This window comes from Cariama cristata, unplaced genomic scaffold (assembly GCF_000690535.1).
Source record: "Cariama cristata isolate BGI_N322 unplaced genomic scaffold, ASM69053v1 scaffold16880, whole genome shotgun sequence".
Taxonomy (NCBI): domain Eukaryota; kingdom Metazoa; phylum Chordata; class Aves; order Cariamiformes; family Cariamidae; genus Cariama; species Cariama cristata.
The window spans coordinates 61905-81091 of NW_009593110.1; the positions used below are offsets into that span (position 1 = coordinate 61905).

Sequence of the window (19187 nt, forward strand, 5' to 3'; positions counted from 1 at the left end):
AAAGTCACTTCTTCATTTCTTTTTCTTATGTCTCCTGCTTGTACTTTCTCAGAGGAAGTATTTGTCTTGGGTTCAATTCTTAAAAGAGGTTCCATCAACACGATACAATAGAATATTTGTTGGGGAAGACCGTTGGCATCCAGGTACAATCTTGAGCAGTCTCAAGCAGAATTCTAAGAAACAAAATAGAAAGAAGGCTTTTGCCTCTGGAAAACTGATAGGTTGAGCTAAGTGCCTATGCTGGACGAGCATGCCCAATAAGCTACATGGCGAAGAGGGGATGATCAGCCTTTTTCCTTAGGAAGTGTTAGTTCTGAAAACTCTAAGCCCATGGTTGTGGAAGTAGAGGCTTTCTGGAGTACGCTGCTTTGGGTATCTCTGCATATTTTTTACATACCTGCTCAGGAGAACTTAAGGAAATCAAAAATCTTGTATTTCATACCTAGTCCAGATTTCTGCTGGCAGTCCCATGGCTGGATTCCAGCCTTTCTCTGTTGATTGTTTCAGCACTTACAGTAAATAGTCAGTTGTCCTATCCTTTGACCCAGACAAGCCAGATTTACCTGCGGTTGTGCCTTTTCCATTATGCTTCATCATTACTTTCTTAGCTTTGAGGCAGGATTTGCAAGAAACCACTTATTTTTTGTTCACTCAGCAGTTACTGTCAGCATCACTTAACAAATCCTTGAACCTGAAAAAGGCACAGACACATAGTGTAGAATTGTCCTAGTCTGCATTACTGAGAGGACAACGAGGTCCACACTCTAGGTTCCTGTGTTAGTTTTTTAATATAAGAAAACAGAGAGCTCTGCCATCTTCCGCAGGGGCATAGATTTAAGAAACTACCACAGGTTTTAAGCCTGGTCTGTCAGGTTTCATCAACAGTGAGCTAACTGCCTTTGGTACCAAGCTGTGTTGGAAGAAGACTGCCTTTATTTTTCCTCAGCCCCTGGGAAAGCTAGGAAATACTCTAGAATTCTTAGATGCCTTATCTTTGTAATATCTCATTAGTATGTTTGGAGGTATCTAGTTCTTCATGTCCGTTTGATGAAAATAAGAATGTGATTGACTTTTCCTGGAGGGTGAGGAAAATCTTTCAGACTTTGCAGTCTATCAGTAGATTCTTTCAGGCCTTGAATCTGCTGGGATATCTACTGAGATAATCCTCTCTGAATTGTTTGCTGTGAAGTTTTTCTGTCTGGAGTTGCTCTGCCTTTGAAATAGGTTTGATTTATCTGGCCAAATCTCTGTGGTGAGCTCCAGTCTCTCTTAGTGCTATTTGGAAACAAGTTCATATCATAACCTTTCTGAGGTACAGTTTTCATACCTGTTTCTATCCTTTCTTGTACGCTGGCTCTATAGAGAGTATAAAATTCTTGTCAAATAAAGCACTAAGAAAAACTGAACCCTTGTCAAGGAAGTGTGTTGATGGTTTCTGAACAAAAGGGTTGTCCTTCCTGAAGGCTTCTGAGACTGGAATTTCATTTTAGATGTCCTTATTATGGGCAGCAACATCTCATAGCTGCACTAGGGTTACACAAAAGCAGACTTGCCTGGAAACCATTGCTGTCCCATGGAGATGTGGTGGTAACAACATCTTCTGAGCAGTCCTGTGCTGGGTTGCTTGCAAAAGCAAGAGGAAGCGGTGCTTACCCCAGAAACGCTATTCCATGACATTATGATAAGAAAGGCTAACTACAGGAATAATTCATTAAACTGGATCTAGCAATGGGTTATCATGTTATTTTAGTAAAAGCTGAGATTGACACACAACTTATGTTTGGAAATATATATTTAGACTGTGATAGATCTGCCTATTTTTTTCCTGATTTCCTGATACGCCTGTTTTCCTCGATTTTTTTTTTTTTTTTTTTTTTTTCAACAGGAAAACGCGACATGTGAATATCCTGCTTTTCATGGGTTATTCAACAAAACCCCAGTTGGCTATTGTTACGCAATGGTGTGAGGGGTCCAGCTTATATCACCATCTACACATTATTGAGACCAAATTTGAAATGATCAAACTAATTGATATTGCACGACAGACTGCACAAGGCATGGAGTAAGTATTGTATTACTTATTTGCAAATGAGCATTGCGGTAATGTTTACTTATCCCCTTCACGCTCTGACTGACATTGGCAAATAAGGCCAGCTATCTGCTCACTTTGCCAAGCCCAGTGTCCTACCTTGATGATCAAAGCATTTGGTCAAGTGTTTATTATTTTGATTAGTAAAATAGACTTTGTGTTCTGAACATAGGGAAATACAAATCATCAAGGAAATATAATTTTGGATTGTAGAATAAAGATAATTACAGTGTAGTTAAACTTTCAGTCTTGTGAGCAAAGATTTCTGTTCTAGGCTTCACAATCTTCACAGTGCAGATAGGCTTATGACAGGAGGTAAAACATAGTTTGAAAAGAAACACCCTGTGAACAAAAGGACAGAATCCTGTAAGATAATGCAGAAGGCAGATAACACAGCACTGTTAGCAAAAAGAATAAATTTTATTTCTCCTTTTCTTATAAATATTGTAGCTCTCTAAATAATAGATTTCAGCATCTGAAGAAAACATACAAAACATTTTGTTTTATGGACTGTAAGTAAGCTTACATAGAGGGCAATTGAGTGAGAATTTACAAAACTAGCCCAATATTGTGTGTCAAAATCAGAACACTAATGTAAGATCAGAGAAATAGCCCTCCAGCTGGAAAACCGCTACGATGATTGCAGTTCATTGTGCCATTTCTCTACTGAGTATTCTATTACATTTTCAGTCAAGAGGTGGGAGGTGTTTGCAGCAACCAGCCTCAGCCTTCTGTTAGCTTCCTCATCTCCCCAGGCTCCCTCTGTAGGTAGTGGAGATGCAGAAGCTGTTTTATGAGTGTGATTCAAAGCAGAGAGATAAATTGAGGTTTTTCCAGCAGGTTTGTGCCAATCTCATTGACTAAACAAAAAGCCATGGGAGACTAGTTGCCTAATTTAGGCTGTATCTATGCTGTGGGGCAAGTACTCTCCTCTGTGTTCCCTGCAATCTATTTATCCAGTCTGCAATCAGGATCTTTTTTCCAGTCCCATACTAAAAAACAGTCAGCATACTTGAGTACACACTGAGACTGGGAAGCACACTGAGCTCCTGCAATTTGGAAGCACCTTACCTAAAGCTGTCAGTAGCCCGCAAAGCATCTTGACAGTCACAATTAAGGCTGGGAGGCAGAACCTTTGGCACCGAATGGCATGTCAAAAACTACTGAAGTTCTTTTATTTTAATCCTGAATATTGAGTTAGAACTGAAGAGCGGAAGTTGGTGCATATTATTTCATCCTTAGTTATTTCATCCTTCAGTAGAGTCAGGTTTGAGTTGGAAATCTAAGCTTTATGCTATTTTTGGTTTGTGGTTTGTGCTTTTTTTTCCTGTGACTGTTGCAGAAACTATCATGGGTAACTGAAGTTTTACCACCTTGATAAATATGTACGGTTAGAATACCTACAGAATTTGTGTTTCAGTAATACAGAGAATTTTGAGTTCTTGATTAGTGAAATATGTATTTAACCAACCTAATCTATGATGTTCCTTTTCAGTTATTTGCATGCCAAGTCAATCATCCACAGAGACCTCAAGAGTAATAGTATCCTTTCCCAGAGATGTGATTGTGGAATGTGACAGCATTCCTGGGGTTTTTTTGTTGTTTGTTTGGGTTTTTTTCTGCCAGAAATTAACTTACTGATGTGAAAAGCTGTTCATGTGTGAATATTTGCTGAATTGAAATTTCATGGAGAAGGGTTAATATCACTAGTAGCAAAGTAAGGAATACCTACTGTGTCTATTGATGTGATTGCAATAATGTAGCAAGTTTTGTTGTGATATCACAAAGATTTTTGCATCATCTGGTGTTTACATGTAATGACAGATTACGCCAGGTCACTCATAGAATATTTTCAGCTTTTCTTGTACTTAGCATTTCAAGAAAGTCGCCGAGGCTGTGGTCTGTTCAGTACTGGCCCAGTCATTACTTTTGTAACCCTTAAGTACCATAATTCACCATGCTGGCTGCTTAGAACCTGTGTTATATGAAATCCTTCTTCAGTGATGGTGGATCGTTAAAACTGTTATGTCTAATGTTGCAAATTTGTAGCTCTTCATTGTTCTTGTAGGACAGGACCAGTACCACTTGTTCGTTTTCCCTTAACATTTCCCCCTTAGATATTTTTCTTCATGAAGACCTCACAGTAAAAATAGGTGATTTTGGCCTAGCTACAGTGAAATCACGATGGAGCGGATCCCATCAGTTTGAACAGTTGTCTGGATCTATTCTATGGATGGTAAGCAAGGGGGTAGTGCTGTGTTTGCTTCAACAAATTTAATTGCCTTTGGCCAAAGTTTCTAAGACTTTCTAAGACCTTCCTGCACACTGACATACACAAACTGTCTTAAGCTGGAAAAGACAAGCAGTAATATGAAGTACTAAATGAATACTCTTCAGTTCTTCTTTAAGCATATGTTTTCCAGTAGTCAGCAAAAAAACTTTAGTGTCATCATTCCTTATTCTGAGGTTTAAACTAAAAAGAAAATGGTGGCTAAGGAAAAAGGGTATGATTAATCCAGGGTTGAGGAGAAGGTTAGAGAAGCCATGGAAAACATGCTGCAAAAGAGCAGAGGAACTAGCTCAGTCAAAAGAAAGATGCTCTTAAGTTTTAAGGATTCAAGCATGATTACTCTCAAGAGGTTGTACAACTTGCTTAAGTCTTAATAAGAAGTATAGTTACAACCTCCTGTGCAACTCCGCCTTCTCCATTTCTCCCTGAAAAAAACAGAAGGCTCTGTTAGTTGGCATTGTTTGCAGTTTTGTTATAATTCTAGTTTCAAAATAGCTTCTTGGCCTGGACAAGATCATTTTGTTCTGTCATAGAGGAATAGAGGGATCACCAAGCTAAAATGAGCCTATGGATTTTGAGATTCATGTCAACACCCACTCTATATTAGGACCTGGTAACACCTGAAGGCAAGAGTGAGCCTTGTACCTGTTACACTCTGGGCAAGTTCATGTTTTGTTCCTGGTATGTGAGGTGCATCCCGACATGGTGAAATAAAAACTAATTCTTTGCTTTTATGGTACAGGCACCAGAAGTTATTAGGATGCAGGATAAAAACCCATATAGCTTTCAGTCGGATGTGTATGCGTTTGGGATTGTTCTTTATGAATTGATGACTGGACAGTTGCCATACTTAAACATCAACAACAGGGACCAGGTAAGGGAAGGGAAGGGATTGACTTCAGTCACTTGTGGCCTGAAACAGAGATTGATTCAGACCTGTGAAGTACACATCCTGATGTTTTGTGTGTTTGATTTGTGTTTCTGATTCTGATGTTATGAGGTGATGTTTCTACATTTTCTAGATCTGCCTCAGCCACATAGCACCAATTTACTTACTTCTGTTGAGGGGGGGGAGTTTTGTTCTTTTTTACTTCAAGTATAGATTTTCAGCTTCTGAGCTGGTTGCCAGGATACTTATTAGGGAAAATTAATAGTAATCTAGTTTAGAATAGCTCTGCAAAGGCGAAATGATCCTCCATATGTTCAGTTATTCCTCTCCCCCTGCCCCGTCCTTGCATTGAATAATAGTTCAGCAACAGGATTGACAAAATGGAACAGCAATCATCTCGCTGAATGTTTTATATTCATTTCAATCTTGAGAAATGCATGCACCATCTAATTGAATTTCAGGATATCAGTATTTCTCAAATCCTGCTTGATGGAGTACATGACTTTCCAGAGTGTGTGAATCCTGTAAGAAGATTAGTTAATTGTGAACAAATATTCCTTAAGTCTAATGATGCCACACACCTGTAATATGTCTCCACAGGATAGGCACATTTGAAAAAGCATATTTGATTCCTTATTTCTCTGTCTAATCTGAAAATAGTATCTATGCGTCAAGGTCTTTTGGTGTAAACTATTCCATGTCTGGGTGGTGATATATTTATGTTGTTTCTGTGTCCGCATCCCTTGTTTTTTCACTGTCAGTACTTGAGAACTGCAACCATAGCAACGTTCATCTGTGAATGCCATTTTATAAGGCTGCTTCCATATCTGTCAGAACACTTCATCCCAATTCATTACATTTGGAGTGACTCCTCTTTTTTTTTTTTTTAATTGTTTTTACCTTTTGAAAGAAGGGAAATGTCTAGATTCTTGGCCAGATGGATATAGCCTTCTAAAGGCAGTATTCAGGCATTGTTTTGGTTTTACTTTTTGAGATTTGGAAGATTAACCCAGTGATGTGGGTGCTCACAATTGAGTGCTGAAACAAATTTTAAATTGCAAGCGAAACCAACATATAAAATGTGATCTAATGTCTTCAGTTTTGTCACTCCCAGTCTATTGTCTGAAAAGACATAAATATTGCTCACTCTCTGTTGGTGCATCTACATCTGCTACTATGACCCAACTGAGATTCTTAGTGAGCAAAGCATCGTTCTTGTTACACCTCAGAGTGCTTCTCTCACTTTAACAGATTTTTCTCGACTATGACTGTTCTTGTAGTGATATTCTCTTTTCTGTAGCTAAAACAAAAGTTTAATCCCTATATTATTTTTAAAGAGAAACATAATGAATTTTGAATAATTTCAGCTTAAGTAGTGTAATTATTTTGAAAAGAGTAATTTCTAGATGATAAGTCTTGTTGCAGCAGAGGTAAGGAACAGGGTAGACAAGTCTTTACTATGAAATGCTGCTCTAGCACATGGAGATTTCTAAAGAAACCATATTCCCATATGGTTTTATACTCCTCCTTGATGCCAACACAGATGCGATTGAATCAGAAAGTTGAAAAAGGACTAGGATTGTGTTAGTATAAATAACATGTAGAGCTTGCTTGAGATGTGGGGGTTTTCTGTTGGATTTCTTTGTCACTGTCAAGATATTGAATAGTTACACTTCATTAAATGTAAGTTGTTATATACCTGCTGGATCTGAGTATTCAGAAAAGGTAGTGATTACCTGCTGCAGCACGAATGGATCTTTGATTAGCTATTGTGAAAGGTCTCTTTAGTGTCAGCACAACTGCAGTATTCAAACCACATTGCATTTGACCTTGATTTGACATGGTGATGTTTGATTTTTTTTTTTTTTTAGATGTATGCAACAGAACATTAACCGTATTCATGCCTTGCTTTCCTGCTTTCTATAAGTTTACTTTGTTTTACACTGAAGTTTTATCCTTAGGTGAAATATAAGCCTTCCATGTTAAAAGAGTGACTGTAAAAATATAAAGCCTATCTAGAGGCAGTTTTTCTTTTTCTTTTGTGGGTTTTTTTTGGGGGGTAGGGAAGGTGGTCAGATATCAAGAATAAGCTTTTGTGGTGTAAAAGTATATGAAACAATTTATTCTCAAAAGGTAATGTTTTTTTAATATCTGAAGTCCATGTGTTTCTTAAAATACCTTTCAGTGTGAACTTGCTGTTGACTTATACTATAAAATAGAATATTTATTTTTACAGAATATTTATTTTTAGGCATTCTGTTCCTGCCACAGAGTTGCTTATTCTTGTTTTTGTAACAGTTTTTGACACCAAAGAACCACTCCTTAGATGGTTATTGCTATAAATGGTAGCCATTTATTAGTGTTCAAGTTTCACAGAAATCTCTCTTAGGAGGACGAGGAAAAATCTAATTTTCTCTCTGTACTGAATAGGTTAGCAAGCATTACTCTAAGAAACTTGACAATTTCAATACTAGATAATGTTTCCTGGGAGCAAAAAAACTTACTGCTGGGACTAAAATGGTCTAGCAAAATGTTCATCATTTGTTACTGTTTGTTTTATGGGCTCACTTTCTTCCCCTCTCATCTTTTTTTTTTCCCCTTAAATAAAGATAATTTTTATGGTGGGACGAGGATACCTATCTCCAGACCTCAGCAAAGTACGGAGCAACTGTCCAAAAGCTATGAAGAGATTAATGGCAGAATGCTTAAAAAAGAAAAGAGATGAGAGACCCCTTTTTCCACAGGTGAGAAATGTTCCTCTTTAGTTCTCAGTCAACTATACAATTGAAATACTAAAAATACAGATCAGTTATGAACTCACTGGCCAGTTAAAAATTTTTTTGATTAGAGTTCAAGGCCAGGTTGGCTCGGGCTTTGAGCAACCTGATCTAGAGGAAAGTATCCCTGTCCATGGCAGGGGGGTTGGAACTAGATGATCTTTAAGGTCCCTTCCAACCAAACCATTCTGTGATATGATACAGCTTCCTACGAGTACTGGTTCAGTACCTGGTTAGTGCTCTTTAATTAGAAATGTTTCTTTTCAATTCAAAAAACAGGTATTAAAATGTGTAGTTGGAAAAGCATTTATGTGTTGCAGAAAGTTTTAACTGGGAGACAGTGAAATTAATAATCACAATTAGACACACAAATTAGAACTTGGTGTGTGTTCTCAGAAATCTTTATACCCTGCTTCTTGCTCTCCCCCAAGCTTTATGAACAGAAATTGATAGTTTTGTCACAAAACTTAATTTATCATGCCTGCTGAGGAAGGTTTGGATTCTAAAAGCTTCAGGGGGACCTTATTTTTTTGTTTTGTTTTGAACGTTAGCCAAAGTGTTTTCAAAAAATAAGGAGCTCCCCCTGCTGCCTTTATGGTAAATGGTATTAAGCAAGCTGCTGCCAAAGCTGTGTTTATTGGCAACAATGGTAGGTATAGGTACTAGTGTATAAACAAGGAGGCAAATAAAAGGCGACTATATTCATTATGCTTACAGAGGGAAATCAGTATGCCCTTTTAAAGGGGAAAATGAGACAGTTTCTTCCAAAAATGTCCTTTTCAGCTTTTTGAGGATATAAATATCAGAGAGCAATGCAGTAATCTATTTTTAAAAGTTTCTGTTTAAATTTGTGTATAAATATTTTTCTGTAGATAATTGATGTTCTGCCTTTGGTTTTAAGAGAATGTTACAACTTCAGAACAACAGATTTGATGGCTTATTTTCTACTTCTTTTAGATTCTTGCCTCCATTGAGCTTCTGGCCCGGTCATTGCCAAAAATTCACCGCAGTGCATCTGAGCCCTCATTAAACCGGGCTGGTTTCCAGACAGAGGATTTTAGTCTATATGCTTGTGCTTCTCCAAAAACGCCCATCCAAGCAGGGGGATACGGTGGGTTTCCAGTACACTGAAAAGAAATGTGAAAGCATGTGCCTGTGTGTCTGTGTGCTGGTGTGTTCCTGTGAGTGCAACACGCATGTATGTTCTCAGTTCCTACCAGCTATGTTTTTAAGGTTTACTGAGTGAATGAAGACTCACTTCCTAACACTGGGCATTGAGTGTCCTGAGCACAAAGTCTGTGTTGGTAACGAATGCCCTGGGAACAGCTGGCACAAGAAGAATTATAAGGTCACGTAAGAGAAATGGGAAAAGTCACCTCAAAACAAGCAAAAATCCTCTTAAGGTCATTGGGTGTCATTCTTGCTTGTCTGTGTCATTTTTGCCTAGTTTATTGATTGGAGTTAGTTACTCAGGAGTGTATTTGATTTTAATCTACTCAAGCTATCATGTTTGGTTGGTTTTTTTACTTCAGTTGAGGTCGTTATATTTGAGCAATAGGCTTTAGATTCCTCCATTAGTATGCTACTCATGTGGGAAACAATTGGAAGAATAAACTTAGCTTCAAGGCTGAACACAGTCAAAACTTCTTGTAGTCAGCAGAATTAAGCAGATACAACACAGAATCCAAAGAAAGACCTTAGTGATGTGTGACTCTTATTTTGACAGTTGAAGTTTAAAATAGTGCTATTTAGAGAACATCTTTTCCTGCAGAGCAGTGGTGGCGTGGGGTTCTTTTTTTTGGTTTTTTTTTTTTAACTTTTTATTTTTGCGTAAATACTCTGACCTGCTGTAGTTTAGACCATCTCAAATGTTCTATTACAATGCAACATAGAAGAAATTCTGAATCTGTTTTTGCTGAACTGCAAGAATATTACTGGTAATGGTGCCTGTATCCTTCAATTAACAAGGATTTAAAAATTAGAAAAACATTTTAAATCTCAAGCATAACCAATACTTTAAGAGAAAAAGGCTGCTAATACCCATAATAGGAAAAGAGGATTTGGAAAAGCAGTTGTTTTCATGGAAATCAGTATTACACCATGAATTCTGTTAAGATGAAAGGTTTTAATTACTTAATATTGTTAAGAATACCACTGAACATGCTTCTGTTCAGTGATGATCTGTTTTTTTCACTTCCATATAAAAGCTGCTAGTTTGACTAGAAGTGAATCAGTTAGACTAGGTATCTAACTGAGAAAGCTAGACACCTTACCAAGGTCCTGTCAGCTCACTTCAAAGATTGTCTTTTCCTCTGGAGCATTCCTCTGGAACAGGTGAATCAGAGTAGTGGGTCAGATTATATCAGTCTTTGATGTCAGATATGAAAACAGTAATGTTATTGACTGTGTTCTTGCATATTTTGAAATTAGTTATGTGGGTTTGTTTGTTTTAAACTGCTAAGCTATTAATTTTCACAGATTCTTCTGCATCGGAAACAGGCTATTGCTACTCTTGTTAGGACATCAAGGGTCAGGAATGTTCTTAATGGCTTCTGATTTACATACTTACAGAGAAGTTTGCACATTGCTAGCAATAGGTTTTTGAAATAGATCAGGAATTCAAAAAGGTTTTCTTTTCTGCTGTCTGGCAACTGAGCCTTTTAAAACAGGAGGCAGAGTTAGAGAGCTTGAAGAGATGTAGGCAATTTCTACATTTTCTGGCCAGATTCTAATGGTGTTTTTGGCTTCTGCTGTTGGAACAGTTTGGGAACTAACTTTTCTCATTTTGTTCGTCAAGAAAATTCAGCTGTTGAAATCTATCTCTATGGAAGTAGTTATGGAGGACAAAAGTTGTTATTGTTTTAGAAAATCTGTTTCCCATCTTTCTGGTAGCTTCACGTCATTTTGGCAGGCTTATCTTAAAATGAAAACAGGATTTAAGTGGTTTTTTTCCCCTCTTACTAATTTATTTTTTAATTCTAGACAGTGAGGGCGAATGCTTCTTAGGCTTTGGGGTACAGTACGCAGTACAGGCTACAATGCCCATCTCAATAAGAGCAAAAGGATGCTGCTGGGTCTCCTGCAGAATCTGGAAATGTGGCATCCCCCACAGAAAAGGGGTAACCACACGGGGAGTTACAGAGAGTGCAGAACCATCATGACTGCCCTGCCCAGGCTTACTCTTTTTCGGGTCTGCCAGATCAGTTCAAACAAGTTATTCCTCGGAGTAGTGTTATGCTCCTTGTTGTTAAGATTGTTTTTCTGTGCTATAGGAACTACAATTATGGGGGGAAAAAATGCTGCCATCCTTAGACACATTTGGCCCCATTTCCTGCTGTGTGGTCAGTCTTTAGACTTCTTCCTGTGTCACCTGTTCTTAGTGTTGAGCACGGTTTGGGATCCATGGCCATAATGTGATCTTAGCTTCTCACTAAACATTTTATGAAGCCTAAATGAAGGCTGGGTTTTGTGGATCATTAACTTTATCTGACATAAAGGCATTTAGGGGTTTAAATTCTGTAGTTTGTAATTGCTGCTTCAATGAGATTTGGGAATATATGTAGGATGAAGATGCCTTAACACACCTGAGGATTTGGGTCAGTGTTCTCAAAGATGAAAGTCAGCTATATTGTTTAGAAACAGATACCTATTGGTCCTGAAAACAGGTCTGTAGGATCCCAGGCTTTTCTGGAGGGGTGGTTTATACTGTGTGAGATTCCTTTTTTTCTTTACTTCTGTGCACCTCGGTATAGAAACAAAATCTGTCTTGGTACCTTCTAGAAGGACCAGATCCTCATAAACACTGCTGTATATTCTTCTGAGGATACTAATTATCCACATCAGTTATGTTCCAAATTTTTATTTAGCCAGTGGATGGTGTCTGTACTAGAAAATCAGCACAAGATCCAACAGAAGACTGCCTCTTTGTCATACTTTTTTCTGTGTCTGTGAATGTAATCCAAGGAAGGTGTGGGAATTTGGTGTTTCCCTTTGATCAGTCAGTTATTCTCTACTTCAGTGGACAAGGCTGGCACGGGCCTGGAAGGGAACCATTCATCTTGTTACAATTCTTCTAAGAAACATGGCATCTATCCCAGGATAAGGAGTACAGTTAAGATGTTGTGTTATATACCTTAGTAACCTTATGAATCTAGATAACTTATAAATCTGTGAGAGTAGAGATTGGTAACTGCATCTTAAATCCTTCCAGGAATCAGGGGCAGCTGGTTCCTCAGAACATGCCCTTATAGTATATTGTTTGGACACAACATGAAAGAAATTGATCATCTTTTTAGTACAGTTTTTTTGAAAGTGTGAATTTAAAATAGTTCCCACTTGCTTTGGATGTGACGAGCGTGAAAAGACTGTAGTAACTAACTTGAAAGGGTTCTGTAAGAAGTTAGAATTTCAAATGCTATCCATTCTTTGGAAAGGAGTTTCTTTGTTATCAGTCAATGCAAGTATCTGAAGTTCTACTGGGTAAAAAGCACATCAGATGCATGGCTCTCAATGAATGAAAATGTCTGTTGTTTTTGGGGTTTTTTTTCACATCCCAAATCGCTAAGTATGTGGTTTCATAGCTTCACGGTAAGCTGATCTCATTTGGAGCAGCCATGGCCCAGCTCCTTACCCTTGCACTGGCAGATGCTCTCCAGTTTCACAAGTCCGTTGCACGTAGTTGAGTGGCTTCCCCCCACTGTCAACAGAGCAGCTCTCCAAAAACTGGTTAGAAAACTCTCCTTGCCCACCAGCCTGAGCTAGCACTTGCTAGGTCAGCTCCTTGAACCATCGTGCCTCAGGGCCAGATGGTCCCGGTGTGCCACAACGGGCAAGTCATTGCTCTACAGCTCAGGTCAGGAGGGAGAGCAGGACTCCAGTCATCCCAGTTTAGATTAGCATTGGCCATTACAGAACTATGTCCAGAGACTTAGCAGGGCAGAATCAGGATGATCCTGTTCCTGCAGGACAGGGCATATTGGGTCATGTTGCTAAAGCTGTCTTCATTTCGTCCATTCATTGCTCTCGGGCAAGACCTTCCTGTCCTGCTAGAAAACGGTGAATTCACAGTTTAGGTTACTTAATTTATCTATATGCATCTAAGTCTCAGGAAGAGGTTGCCTGTGTTCTCTCTACCTCTCCTACAGGTGAGGTTTCTTTCAGAAGATAAAAGAACCAGCTTAGAGGTATTTTACATCTTCAGAACAGAAAAGGTGACATAAAGCATTTTAGCTACTTCTCAGAAAGTCCGGTCAGCACCTAGCAGGATGGAAGATTCTTGTACATGGATAGATGTAGCCATCTACATTCCTCATCTAGGGAAAAATGTTACTGGTAACTGCATTTTACACATCTTCAATCAACATAATCCCATTATTAGATGAACATGTTACCTGTTTTGGTCTCCAATTGATCTGAGATTGGATTAGCACCTGAATTTTGAAAGGGGGGATTTAGCATCAGCTTATCAAAGAAAATGTCTGTGAGGTTTTATTTAAATGGCAGAATAGTCTGAAAATCACTTTTTTATAGCTACCATTCTATCTGAAATGCTTCTTGACTTCTGATCCTGTTTTTCCATTGCCCTTTCCCAATTAATGGTTCATCTTTTATCTTCTGAAATCCCTGTACGACTATTAAAAGCTGAATTATTACCAGAAATGGGCAGAAGGACAAGATGAGTAATGAGGGAGCAATCTCTTGTTTATAAATTGATCTTTAATCAGCAGTTTAGAAAGGCAGAGTGAAAAATAAATTAAGTAGAGCGTGTTTTGAAAGTGTAGCTAAGCATGAATGTCATTCTTAGAAATTAGCCTCACAGGCAATACTTGATGACTTTTTTGTCCTTAAGAGAAAAAAAAAGTACGAAAATTGAGTGTTTCTAGAAGATACTGTGAAGAGAGTTGGGAGATCGGTGAAATGTGTCAGAGAGAAGCAAGAAAAATTACCAGATATTTAGAGTATTTTAGAGCAAGGGGTTTATTTGTTGGTAGAACTAGTAAAACAGGCGATTAGATCCATCATGAAGTTTTTATTCTTTTGTTGTTATAACTTAAACCTACCACCACAGTCTGTGAAGACACACAGAGCTTGAGGTCTGTCACAGCCCCCTGTGCCAACCACCCTTACTTTAGACCTTGGGTGTACTCCCTTCTCGTTTTCTGCGATGCAGAGAGCCCTCTCCCTGCTTTCTTCAAGTTCTCTTAGATCAGCTGGATCAGCTGTTCCTACTAGGCCCTGTAGATGCCTTTTCTTCCCCCTCCTTGTGCAGGCTGCTGATCACTCTTCTTGGCTGTCGTCTTTATAGAGCAAGACATTCCCTGGAATTAATGCTATCAGCCTAAAATTCTGTTTGCAGGGATGTTTCTGGTTTGTTTCCAATGTTCAGAATAAGAATCTTAAGAAAAATCAAAGCCAATAAAACACTCGCTTTTGAAAGGATGGAAGAATACCAAGACACGAAGCAGTTGTTTGAATGTAATGGCATTCAACACACTTCTGTTGAACAGAACAAAGGGGCTCTTATGCCTGCTTATTGCTCCTTCATTATTAGGAGAGCTCTGAGGAGTGCTGTCAAGAAAGGGGCATAAAGTAACCCTAAATTCTTGTGAAACCCAACACAGGGAAGTTATATGTACATTTCTTTTTCCCTTGCTCCTGAGTCCTTTTGGTTAAGAATAGTTGGACACCCCTCCCTAAAAATCCTGTAGAATATACTTTCTTTGTGAGTGGCAGGGAAATTTTTTGGCTAAAGTATAAGATTAAGAGGATGAGTATCTTAGATTCAGTTTCTATTCAATATTCTGGCAAACTTTTTAAGACTTTGGGCAGCGATTTTACTGTGTGCCATAGTTTCTTCATCTCTGAAATGGGACTACCAGTCTATCTGACAGCATGCTGACACTAAATAAACTATGTAGAATTTCAGGAGATCATTGCATGTGAAGCACTGCATAGAATTACTGTTTATTCAGTAATTCTGAAGGCAGCATGGGGTTGTTTTATTTGTTGTGCTCCCTATTAGCGATGCCTAATTTCTGGTCTGGGAGTAAGTAGACAATCTCACCATTCTTGTTTTTCTCACAGTAGGTTGCTATGTTGGTCTCCAAACCAGATCCTAGCATTCTTTAATACTGGTTTAATATTCATGCACTTTATATAGTCTTCAAAGGTTAACGGGTGTATCAAATAGTTCTTTGTTATTAAACCAGTTTCACACTAGAATAGAAATTAGTTTGCAGTCTGATGCATTTATTGCAGTTGTTGCTTTTCAGGAGGACATGTGTGCAATAAGGAGTTTAAAGTGAAATTAAACTGACACATTTTATTTTCAAATGCATGATGAATTAGATTTCACTTGAACTTTCAGACCTCTGTCTTGGGAAGAATGGGTACAGCTTACTGTCAAGAAATTCTTTTTCAGTAAAATATGCTGGGTCTGTATTCAATGTTCTCTCACTGTGTATTCTTTTGTGCTTTAATTTTAACAGTTTGCATTTTTTAACATCTTTTATATTCAACCTAATGTTCATCTAGTCTGGAGAAAATCTCTGACCGCCTAGCAACTGAAATCACCTTGTTAAACCAAGCTCTTGTCCTCCCTCTACAGGAGAATTTGCAGCGTTCAAGTAGCCACAGCACCATGGCAGCACCCACTCTGTTATTTAAGTCTTGTGTTCCTACAGTTTCTTAACATCAAAACTCTGTTCTGCTCCGCAAAACCTAAAGTAATTTAGAAAAGATATCCATAAGCTTAAAAGTGGAGCAGAATGGAACTGCCAGTCCAACACAATGGGAAAAAGTACCTTTTTGGGAACCAGAATCCTCTGCTGCCAGTGTTTCTCCTTCAACACAAACCACCACGTGCATTCGGAGACCCGCAGTGGCTGCCTGTGCCGTTGGCATCATTCCCAGGAGAGAGGAGAGGGCACTCGTGGTTTGACTGGTGCTCGGGCATGAGGGGATGGAACTGCTGCTGCAACTTAGGAGACTTGCTTTGGATGGTCTGCCGGTTGGCTTTCTCCCTCTAACAACGTACCATCAGAGGCTGAAAATCTGATGAGTGCTAATTTAAAAGAATCATCCTCTGTTCTGATCTTTTTTTTCCTGGTGTACTCGCTGATTTATGGACGATGCAGTATCCCCTTTTCACTGTTACGATGTCAGACACCTAAATCTGTCTATGTTATTGGATTTTATTTCAGTAAATTTAAAAGCGTGGGGTGATGGGTGCTGGAGAAGATGTTACTCTAAAGGCGAAGAGGTTAATCTGAAGGAAAAGGGGATGCTGCTGCACCTTTTTTCAGACTTACTTTATCACTTCTTCAAAAAACAAACAACCACCTTAACTTTTTTCCTTTTCCAGTATTTTCTTGGTGTGTGCATATACAACATCTTTTAGAAGGATTAAGTAGATCCTTCTTTTGTTGGTCCAGCAACAAACTGAAGTTTAAAAAAAAAAAAGTAGCGAGATTGTCCTCTCTTATTTTTTTTCTTTTGTATCATATGATACAATGTATTTATCAAAGATGCTACCACAGCATCTGAAGTCTGTTGAATTCCTGATACAGACTGTAAATGGTGTATGTACCTACTTTAAAAGTTTTATTTTAAATGAGGGTGCAGGTTAATGCCAGGTACCTTACCAATACGTAACGTTTTCATAAATGGGGAAAAAAGTTCTCAGGTTGAATTGAATACAAATACAAAACCCCCTAGAATTAGACATTCCGAAAATTATGTTTTGGTACTTTCAAGAGCTTTTTTTAAAGGATTTTTATCCTGTTAACTAAACGTCCTCTGATAAGTGTGTGTGTAAATGTGGAACATCTTGTCCTAATGGCAAGTTGTTAGATCAAAACAAAACGGTACTTGCTGGATCCACGCTGACTACTTCTCCTCTCATTGCTTTCTTCCCTGTCATCTCTTCCCTTCTGTTTGTCTTTCCCTTTTGTACACTTTGCAAACTAGGATGAAGGTGGCGGTATCTCCGTGAGAGTGCTTTGTTTTCCTGTCCTACAATCCTGGTTTTCAAATGGTTGGTAGCTTTTTGACAAGTTACCCAGTCAGGGAAAAAACAACTCATAAAGTTCTGCACATCGTTTACCTCTAGTTAGAGTATCTTGTGATGTGATCTGTTTGCAGAGTTCTCTGGTATGTGGTATTACATGTAAATTATTTGTACAGAGGCAAGTCCGATGTCATTGAAAAGAAATTCAAGCTCAGACAGAAGTTTTCAGGATTTGATTTGTATCTGCCCTGTACCATTCCAGGTGAGGCAGGAGAACTGCCGCCCCCCAGCAGAGAGGTTCTTGCTGAGGGGAGGTGGGGGGTGTTAAACAAAATCATGAGAAATAAATGAAGGAGTTAAATGTGTGTGAATGTGGTGTTCGTGCTAAACATGGGTGTATTGGGCAAGGACACTGTCCTTCCCTCCCTAGGAGAGTTGGACTGTTTCTGTCTGCAGAAGGGTGCTCCCAGCTGAAGGGAGAAACGCACATCAGTAGTGAAACATGCTTCTAAAACCCTGGAGTTTTGCGGTGTTGCTGGTAGTCTGTTATGTTTGTCAGTAAATATTTACTGGGGTTATAGGGACCGGACTAATCTGAAGTGGGAATTATAACTGAAATACTGTGTATTTATATTAATTCCACAAACATTAGCGAGACAGCAATAGTGAATGACTTGATAGTCACTACAAGAATGAAGTGATTCATGTTGGTACATGAATAGAATTGATTTTGTGTACAGGATGCATTTTAAAAAAAAAAAAGGCAAGCACAAATTTTTTTGTTGTCTGCTGTGGGTCTTCAGATGCTGTAAGGTTTTTTTTCCTTATTGAGATTGGCAGGAATTTAAATAGTAGCAATAGCCACTTTCCAGTGTGGAGAAGGTCATGAGCAAGCGGTGGTGTGCAGATGGGTGAAGTCCGAGTGCTCCCTGGTCATCATCTGAGGCCGATACCTAAGAGGTGGAAGGAGCCCGGGGCAGCTGTGGTCAGCAGGCAGGTGAGAGCATTTACAGATAGAGATTCCCAGAGGGTGAAGTAGTCGCTGCTCATTCTCCTTCCACCCCGCGCAACGCTCCAGCCCCTGTAGGGGCTGTGGCCCGATTTGTATGTCAGGCATACTGGAAATTAAATGTTTTCTTGAAAGAAACTGTTAGTGGAGCAAGTATGTACAGGTGGTTCAACAGTCATTTGTTTCCCAGAGCTTGTTAAAAGCCCTAGTTTCCTTCCGCAAAGTCATGCTGGCAGAACGTTGTCTGCTAAAACATAACTGTTAGGATTTTCATTCTATCTTTGCTTAAAATGAACTTATTTTTGTGAAGATTCATTACCCATTAGTCTACAACATGCTTCTTGAGCCCATAGGAAAAGCACAAGGAAAATTGCTATCCTTGTCCATGCAAAGCACTTTATAAGTAACACATGATCTCTGGAGTTTTTTTATTGGGGTTTATTTGTTTGTAGTTTTGTTTTTCTGTTTTGTTTTTTTCCCTGAGGAATGTGCAAGTTGTTTGGCTGCTGTTTAGAGGAGTCCTTTCAGGATGCATTTCTACTGGTTTTCATGTTTGTTTGTTTCCCTCCAGATAGCTGTAGTAATGTGTGTTCGTCTGTAAGAGGTCCCACCTAATACTCAAGCAAAACTTTGGAAGAAATTTGGTTTGTAAATAATTGGGATTATTACTTTTTTTTATCTTTTCCTTCAGGAGTTTTTCTGGATGTCTTGCATGCCATCAGAACCAGTCTTAAAGGTGCCCTGTAGATGTTTGGTGAATGGGGAGATGAGAGTAGACAAGAACCGAGTGCCCTGTATAGCGGTGGGATGAAGGAAGTAAATTGAAATGACCAATACATTCATGTCCATTACACCAAATTTCTTAAGCTTCTCTGTGGTGTCCCAACCACAAGCACATGCCCCATAGTATGGAAATGTTAGTATATATTTTGTGTGTGTGTTGGGACAAGCATCTAGACAGTCATACTGCTTTTAGCTCTACAGTATCTAGGATCTAATAATTATTTGCAAAACTACCAATATCCAATCCCAGCTATTCACATCTTTATTAACCACACATATACCTTCCCCGCTGCCTTTCCTTTTCCATACAGTTAGAAGAGGCCTGTTATCTGTTACATCTTCC

General features: G+C 38.7%; 1 protein-coding gene across 2 annotated transcripts in view; it reads left to right on the forward strand.

The window, feature by feature from the left end:
* Window positions 1-16355, forward strand: part of BRAF (B-Raf proto-oncogene, serine/threonine kinase) — a 62387-nt gene extending 46032 nt beyond the window's left edge. The window contains exons 12-18 of one of the 2 annotated variants that reach the window (XM_009709078.1): window positions 1886-2062; window positions 3585-3631; window positions 4207-4325; window positions 5122-5253; window positions 7878-8012; window positions 9003-9156; window positions 15652-16355. In XM_009709078.1, coding sequence (XP_009707380.1) covers window positions 1886-2062; window positions 3585-3631; window positions 4207-4325; window positions 5122-5253; window positions 7878-8012; window positions 9003-9156; window positions 15652-15674 — 787 coding nt within the window. In that variant the 3' untranslated portion in view covers window positions 15675-16355. Of the gene's footprint in view, window positions 1-1885; window positions 2063-3584; window positions 3632-4206; window positions 4326-5121; window positions 5254-7877; window positions 8013-9002; window positions 9402-15651 lie in introns of those variants that run through there. The other variant, XM_009709070.1, reaches the window with a different exon arrangement.
* The last annotated feature ends 2832 nt before the right edge of the window (window positions 16356-19187 follow it).